This window comes from Ananas comosus, linkage group 2 (assembly GCF_001540865.1).
Source record: "Ananas comosus cultivar F153 linkage group 2, ASM154086v1, whole genome shotgun sequence".
In the NCBI taxonomy this organism is placed as follows: Eukaryota; Viridiplantae; Streptophyta; class Magnoliopsida; order Poales; family Bromeliaceae; genus Ananas; species Ananas comosus.
The window spans coordinates 5,473,906-5,483,040 of NC_033622.1; the positions used below are offsets into that span (position 1 = coordinate 5,473,906).

Below are 9,135 nucleotides of genomic sequence, written 5' to 3' on the forward strand. Positions count from 1 at the left end.
ACAATGCATATATCTCTCTCTCACTACAACAAAAACGGTATATAACGACACTTTTAAATGTCGGTACAGGTCAGAAAAAGTGCTGCTGGCTAAATTACCGACACTTTTCAAAAGTGTTGCTATATGTGGCGTCGCTAGGTATATAGTGACACTTTTTAAGAGTGTCAGTATAGCCTAAAAAAAGTGCTACTAATATACCGACACTTATTTAAGCTTTTAGCAGCACATAAAAGTGATGCAAAATAATATTCTAGCAACACTTTTTTTTAATTTCAGTGATACTTTATAACTGTACAATTTTCTTTAAATATCTAAATTTTTCTTGATGCATCACAATTTAAAATATAATACCACTCCACGATGATTATCATTAAGCATATCTTTAATTTTATTCACCTTGATTTGCATTAACAAAGAAAGCATATAAACGAAATTTTGTAGTTACACTAATTAATACCAAAATGTCTCAAGATAGTATCCATATATCTTTAAGCGAGTATTTAGTCACTAAATCACAGTACCAACAATTTCTAGCTTTTCAACCCAAGAGAAAGAGAAATGAAAACAAAAGCTAATAATATCATATTAGATCCAGTCGTAGTGAGCTCGGCAATTAAGATGTTGAACCTACAAATTAAACAATACTGAAGTTAATAAAAGATTAGTCAAATAACCTTTTAACATAAAAACCAATTAATATAAGTTTAATTTTACCTAAAGGGCAATGAGGTTGTGGATGAATATTACGAGCGCTAGATGCGTCTGAAATCTAAACAAATAAATTTTCTAGAATTAGATAATCATTTCATCTTAAAAAAAAGGCATTATTTGACAATGAGCCAGACATTATTTAAGTGACAGATTATCATACTCAAAATGCAATTTAATACATGTATCTCCATTTCGTATACCCAAAATGCAATTTAATAAGCAGTTTCATATGTAATTTCATATTTCAAAATGACTACAAATATATTGTTGCCTTTGAAAATCATCGAGTTTTGCAAAATACTCAAGAGACTTCCTATTTCAAGAGGAAAATAAAAGAAAAGAAGATTTATATACTATAGATGAATCGACAATGACAATACACTACATGAAATTTTCTTCATACTAAGGTGATTGTATTGTGATGATGTGAACTACATATTAATATTGTGCAAATTTATCAGCAACAAAAAAGTGAAATAAAGCTATAGAAGCAGCAACTACAAGGCAAAAAGAATAACTATATAGGGAATGCTTTAGTATTTCTATCACTAATTAGTCTTCTAAGAGAGATGGAGAGAAACAAATTCACAATGCGAATGCTTAAGATATAAAGCTATTTTCATTTTAGGGACAAGGAAACAAAAGCAATTATCCACAAAACCAAGACTAGTACAATTTTGCTCCACTAGATGCATCAAATATGTTCTGCATGCATATTTAATCCTGATTAAAATTCCATGCTCCATGATTATACCCATTTGATCAATAATTCTGCAGAGGTTTTTTGACTATGCGGCGATATAATTAAACACACAATGTGTACAAGAGTTGACAGAGAAACATACAACCTAAAAGAAGGAACATATGAGAGATCACAATATCTAATAAGAGTCTACTACATTAAGCTTTAAATGATTTGATCGATAATGATTTGTAACTTTATCTTATTTCAATTATTGCAAATTATCCTATTATCAATAGAAATCGTCCAATTCCATGCCTATTCAACCATTTGACAAAATCAAAGCTAATAAATCTAATCAATACACCAAATGCCGAACACTAAAAGGAAGTGGAAGTTGCTCGGCATCGAAGCCACGAAGCAAACAAACATAAATTTAAGCAAGAAAAAAAGAACTTACAATTTCCTTAGAGCGCATAGGCCTTTTAAGCTTTGAGTTAGTACCAAAGTTAGCCGAACCTGAAGTATTTCTTTTCGAAAATTTTTCAATACCACCTATGTCTTGGATATTCGGTTCAACTGGCATTAAGAGCTGCAAAAAGAAGAAACAAGCATCTACGTATGAGAAATAAATAATTCAAGAATCATATAAAGCACTCCAATCAAATTAGATAAGCTTAAATTCACAAGTTGAAAAGCAATTGAACAACTCAAATCACTTAAATCTAAAAAATAAAAAGCAAAATCAAAACTTATTAAAGGTTAGATGGATCAAAGTAGCTAATAATTTAGACAATTTCTATGTAAATTTTCCAAATGAATACATCATTTAACATATCTATCAAATTTAGACACGGTCAGTTTATCAACAGTCCAACACCTCAACTAAACTTGAAAAGTTAATTCCTACTGTTTCAAACTAGAAATAATACAGTAGGCTATACAACTGATAGTAGAAAATTGAGATTTGCAACCTTGTAGATGAATTACGCTAGATAAATAAACATATTATTCAAACAAAAAAAAAGAAGAAGAGAGAAAGCAAAATAGAACCTGCATTGGTTGATTATTTGCCAAGTATTGCACCATATATTTCAACTCAGCAATAGATTTGTTTTGGTCTAAGATAATTTTGTTTTGGTCTTGTACTTGCATCTTCAATCGCTCCATTTGCTCCTTCATTTGACGTATGTTTTCTTCAACTATTGTCTCGTCAAAATTTGTCATCCTTAAACCCTCAAATCGACGCAAACAAGATGAGTTTAAAATATCTTTAGGCGTAGGACCCATTCCTACACCACGCACATATCCGCGCTTGTCTTTTCCTATGATTTCAGAGTAAGGATCACCTTGCCATGCAATTTTTCGTTGTGATGTTGATCCCTCCGAAGTTTCAATTAGCTTTTTCTTCAAATCATTCTACAATAAATATCTATGTTATATAAGACACCATTAAGATATTCTTTTGATTCAAAATACTTTTAAAGCATGAAATTAAAAGTATACCGCTGTTTTTCTATCCATGAATGTTCTATCCTTATACACGTGAGTTTTCAAATAAACTTCAACATGTTGAGGCTCTTTCTTTTGTGGATCATATTTCCTCTAAAATAAACATAATATAGTTTAAAATAATTATGTCTTAAAATTATTAAGAAAAAGGTAAAAAATTAACACTATCAATCACTTTAATATGATAGAAATTACCATTTCCTCTGCAACACGAGCAAAACTCTTTGTTCCTGCAGTGTGAGTTCTTGAGCTGCGTAACTGGGGCATGTCATATTACATTGAAACTCTTAAAGCCGCATAGAATCGTACAAGAGTAATTTAATACAACAAATAATAACATTTTTTTTAGCAATAAGACAATTTATACCTTTCCTTCATCTGATGTCCAAAAGTCTACAAGATAAATCCATTGATCCTTAATCACATCTTCAGGTACTTTCTTATATAACTCCTTCAGGCTAGCATGTTCATCAAAGTGCGCAGCCTTAAGATCGCACTTATAATCCCTCCACTTTCTTCCAGTTGACTTCATGATCCACTTCTCGATTCTGACTGGATATAGAAACTTTTCCTATATTTAGAAAAGAGGATATTGAAATAGATTTTCTAAAAATATTTCATAATGAGTTCTAGCTAATATTTAATGAATAAATGCAGTGCTCAGTTTTTGTCTATACCTTCACTTGTGCTATTATATCATCGTTAGCATCCTTTTGAACATATCTCCAATCTTTATAACTTAAAGTGCATATTCCTCCATTTCTTGCTATTGTTCCCAAAAATTGAGCCAACAATCCACCTTCATTTCCGATAGGTTGCCCTTGAGTATTACAATCTACAACAACTCGTTGCCCTTGTGGTAGGTTCCACAAATCAGCTAATTTTAGTTTTTCCCCATTCTCATCTGCATAGTTAAGCATAAATAGTAATGGTTATTAAATTAACAGAGATGCATACGTTCTTATTAATGAGAAAAAGAATCAATCTAATTATACTCCTATATAATTGTAGAGTAGATCTGTACAACATAGTTACTCTATAGTACAGCATAGTTGCATTATATTACGAATCATAAAGATCCATTTTACATTTTAACGAAAAATACAAACAACTTTCTTCTAAGCATGGTGATTGCAACCCATTTATAACAATAGAAGGACACAATTGGGATGTTTTCGAGGAGATAATATACTTATTCTGAAGGAACCTCTAGCAACAATTAAAAGATTTGCTACTGCTCATTCATATGGAACAAAAGATCTGGTAAAGCTAAATATGGCAAGGCATCAGTAATTTACTGCTTGAATATCACTTGAATAATTGGACTGAATATAGAGATGGTTGGATAAAATTTAGGATAGAGAATTAAGATTACCTTAATTATGTTCAATCAAAAAATCTACCCTTCAAAAGAAACTCTGTTACTCAAGTCGATAGGAGCATCAGGTATAAAACATATTGTAATAACATTGAACATTCACATAGTCTGTAGACCAACAATACATGAAGGACAATGTGCAAAATTAAAAAATATCAAAGAGCCTTAAAAGAGGCTTGAAAGGTATTGTTGTGTTGCATATGGTGCTATAACCAATTTGTTTCCTTGTTGATCTTGTCAAAGAAAAGGAAGAAAGAGCAAAGAAGCAATTTTACTTGCAACATCATAGAGTTCTGTTTGCAGTTCTTCGAGAGACATCTCTAGTTTACATACTTCCAATTCATATCTTCTACCCAATCCTATAATCTAGTGTAACATTGATGCATTCCCATAACCTTTCCTGCACGTGAACCCTCTCTATTATTTGCTCCCTGTTTAGGCTCATTAATCAAAAATCTACTCAAATTTATTTTTTTCAATTTTCATTACATTCAAAATCCTCAGACTATCTTGGCATATTGTACAGTTCAGAACTTCAGATAACTTCCAAATATATTGCTAATCACCAATTTATAAGTATGTCCGTTTGAAGTGTGTTTAATAGGGATGTAGTGGTTTCTTTAGAACGAATATCATTTTCAATCACTCAACATCAAGTCTTTGGTAATTCTTATGACATGGCGTGATATTTTGAAGTGTGATATGGTTTGATGCTCATTTCTCAAAGACCATTTTCTACGGCATGTTTAGTAGAAGTGCTTATGGACATGCAATCAACTAACAAAGGCTTTTTATTTCATCTGAAACAGAACAATTCAAATAGAACTAACCTTTAACAACCAGATAGTTTCCAACACTTGGTGATAGTTTCAAACACTTGGTGAGCACAAAGAATAGACACAAGAAGGACATATCCTACTTATCTCACACTCTTCTCATGTCCTTTATTTAATTTGGTAGAAAGTTTTATTTTCTCAATATGATATGATATAAAGAATTTAACAAGCAAATTCATTATAATTATGTTGTCTTAATGTAAGAGTATTTTACACATTAGGGTGCCTAATGCAATCATGACTCTTTATGATAGTGCTTGAGATAACTAAGGCCACTAACAACTTTATGAACTATTAGAAAGGAAAATGCAGATTGTAGAATAATCTGTTGATCAATGGTTCAGTACTAAACTGATTATTAATGATAGCTTGTAAAGTACAACTAGATTTGATAACAGAATACTAAAGTTGGTAGAAATTAGGGATCAGAATCAGAAGGAATTAAATTAGAATTGCTTTCTCAATTAGCATTAGAATAACATGCTTCACACTGTAACCTCTATATGAGCTACTCATAACAGGGGAAAAGAAAATGGAAAAAACCAACCATTCATCACATGGCATTAGAATAACATCTAAACAAAGTGGGTAACAGAGCTATCAATTAATTTCACAAACGAAGTACCTATTTAAACTACTCGAGAAAGTAGAAGACAAAGGCCTATGAAGAAGGAATCAATCAAATTTTCATCCAAATGCAAGAACAAAATGATATGAATAAGGATCTTAATCTGAAAAATATAATTGCATACCAAATTACGTTCTCTTCCACTGTAAGATTTCAAGAATAAAAACCCTAGATTGAGATCGGGAACCGATTGTGCACCCTCTTCGAGTTCTTGAGCTTCTCCAAAGTTGGTGACGAGGAGAGGGCCAGAAGAGGAGCCAGTAGAGAAGGAGAGCGGAGGTGATGAGGATGGCATTGCGGCGATGGAGGTGCTAATCGAGCTACTACGCCGAGATGTTGCGACATGAGATGAGAGAAAGGTAGTGGTGAGAGCTCGCCATGGAGATCGCGAGGGAGGTGCGGCAGAGGAGACGACGCGGGGAGGAGGATCTGAGAGGAGCACGGTGGGTTTTATGGGTTTCTTTTCTATTCTTTTTTTTTTCTTCTATGCAGTGGGTTTTTTTTTTTTTTTTCTCCCTTTATTCTCATTAGGTGTGGTTGGGTTTTTTAAAAATTTGTGCCTTTGGGCTCAAAGGTTGTGATGTGTGATAGAAAGGGCCTTTTTTTGGGCCTAAAATTTTTTTGATGAGAATGGAACACTTCTAAGAAAATATTTTTTTATTTATGGATTGGGCTTTGGTAGATTTTCTTTTCTTCTCATAAATTTTGAACATAATGGTACATAATGGGACACTTGTACAAAAGTGTCCCAAAAATATGTCCCTATAACCCTATTCTGTTGTATTGTCTACTATATAGAGGTAATTCTCATGAAACATAACATATGTATCTCAAGCATTCTAAAATTCTCATATACTCTATCTAGCATGAATATGCATGAATTTCTACTTTTATAACAAGAAAAAATAGCATAGGAGGAGTTCACCCATTTCGGTGAGGTCAAACCCACCGGATGATCTTCGAACCCTTTCGTTCCTTTGAACGAAGTTGTCCCCTAAGCTCCTAGCACCCTAAGAGAATTTATAAGAGGGTTAGGAGTAAAGAACGAACACCTCATGAGCATAACATTAATCAACCCAACATAGAATCAAAACTCACCTAAATGTTGGAAAAACCCTCTCAAATCCCAAATGAAAGTTAGAACACTTCTAATCCAACCTAGAGGAAGGTTCTAAACCAGCAGTTAAGCTTCAAAAGCTACAAATCAAAAATCTCCAAATAAACCCTAGATTTCTCATTTCTAGGTTTCATCTCAAAAATTCCACAAAAGCAAGATCTAAAGAGAAGATCTAAAATACTAACCTCTCCACAACTCCAAATCAAGCTTGAAATGAGATAGGGTTGAAGATCTTTCCTCCAACAAGCTCCAATCCTCAATCCAAGACTTCTCCAAGGTGGGAAATCCAACATAAGGCAAGGAGAAGCAAAAAGAGAAGATCAAATCAAGCTAAATCCCAAGAAAATGGGAGAAAAACAAGAGAGGGGAGCTCTTACCTCAGATCTCCACGGTTGAGGGCTCAAAAGAGCTCTCTTAAGGGCTGTGGGGTGTTATATAGAGTTGTAACAATTCCAAAAACACCTTCCAACAATGTGCAGTTTGTATCTGCACTGCGTACCGGTATGCGGGAAAGAGTACCAGTACTAGGCAGCTGCACGCGCAAACTCGAGCCTCTGCGAAGCGGGAAAATGCACTGGGTATCGGTACCAGCGCGATGTAGTACTGGTACCGGGTCTAGTATCGGTACTCCGTTGATGCAGTACCGGTACTCTGCCCTGCAGAGTCCAACCCGAGAGCAGCCCAAAATCTGCAATTTTGAGATTTCGGCGCTAAATACACATCTTTGCTCCTCGGGATGCGAGTCAGAGGCCGGAACACAGTCAACGACCCTCCGAAAAATCCGGAAAGACTCCGAACGCAGATCAAACCCTCGAACCTCGCAATTTGCTAAAGTTCGGTGTGTTATAGATCTGTGCTTCGTTTTGTGTGAAAACTTGCAGACAGGGACCTTTCTGTGAGAGGAATGAAGTTGAGAGGAACTGAATCACTAATTTTGAGAGTTGGGAACTTTGGAGCGATTATCCCCTATGAATAGTTATTTTTTTACAGTAAAGGGTGGATTTGGGGATTTTGGAAGAAAAAAAAACCTTAGATCACCCTTCTCCCTCTCTCTCTTTAGTCCACCAGAGGAGCTCTGCCACCGTCATCGTCATGCCGGGCTGCCGGAGGGTTCGTGCCGGGCCGCCGGAGGGTCTTCTTTTCTTTCTCTCTCTCTCTCTTTCTTTGGTGGCGTGAAAGGGGGAGCCCGAGCACCCTTGTGACCATGCCGCCGGCCATCGGGACTGCCGCTGCCTTCCTCCCGTACTCCAGCGACCCTTTCCTACACCCTCGTGCCTCGCCGGAGCCGGAGCCGCCGCCGCCGCCGCCACAGGTTTCTCCTCTCGAGCAGCTCGGGCCGAGGTGACCCGAGCCCTCTCTAGCGGCGGCCGCCGCCACCGCCGATCCTCGGCACTGCCTCCCTTGGCCTCAGGTAGCTTGCCTCCGTCGGCCACTACCTTCCCTATCGGCCGCCATCGCCACAGGGGAACCCGAGCTCCACCTCCTTTGTACGCAGGCCAGGCTTCACGAACCACCGCCGCTGCCGCACCCTACTGCCAGCCAAGGGAGCACAAGGCTTCCTTCCCCTTCTACGGCCGACCCCAGTCGGCATGTTTTCTTGTAAAACAGTGCAATTTTATTTTAATAGTGCAACATTGATCTTCTTCTTCTTCCTTTTTCTTTAATTCTTAAACTTTTCGGTAGTAGTAACAATATATAATGGTTTTTCAAAGAGAAAAAAAAAGTTTCTTTATTTTTTTTACTTTTTATTTTTTTTTTCCTATCCTCTGCATCTTTGTTCGCTCCTTGGAGATGAGCGCATTTTTTTCCCTCACTGTCATGTATGGCGAGCACCTCAGAGGCAACGATCACATCGTCTCCGTCCGCTCCGCCTTGACCTGAGCCCACTCTGAGTTCTCTTTCTCCTTCTCCGCCATGTGCGGAGGCGAAGGGAGAGGAGGTGGCGCCGTCCTAGTTACAGTCGCAGATAGCTGCCGGCTTCGGTGGAGGTGGTGATGGAGGAAGCGGAGGTTGCGCCGCCCTCATTACTGTCACCGAGGGCATGGAGGCAGTGAAGGAGACGATGAGGGTCGGAGAAAAAAAAAAGAACGAAGGAAAAAATAAAAAAGAGAGAGAAAGCAACGAGAGTATTTTGATCAGTTTGTTGAAAATCAGATTCGAATCTGTAAAATTCAAAATAAAGGCCCACTTTTGCAAAATTTCAAAATAAGTAAATTTTTTATACAAAGTCATCACTTTTTTATATCTATATTTTAATTTTTACTATTTAAA

The 9,135-nt window shown here is 36.4% G+C and overlaps 1 protein-coding gene across 1 annotated transcript; it reads right to left on the minus strand.

Moving 5' to 3' along the window:
- Window positions 461-4,047, minus strand: LOC109724357. The gene is made up of 9 exons (XM_020253155.1): window positions 4,044-4,047; window positions 3,583-3,809; window positions 3,273-3,476; window positions 3,101-3,163; window positions 2,900-2,998; window positions 2,447-2,812; window positions 1,854-1,985; window positions 715-769; window positions 461-627 (listed from the first exon to the last, which is right to left on the minus strand). Exons 1-9 carry the CDS (start codon window positions 4,045-4,047, stop codon window positions 614-616), a joined length of 1,164 nt encoding a protein of 387 aa, XP_020108744.1. The 3' UTR covers window positions 461-613.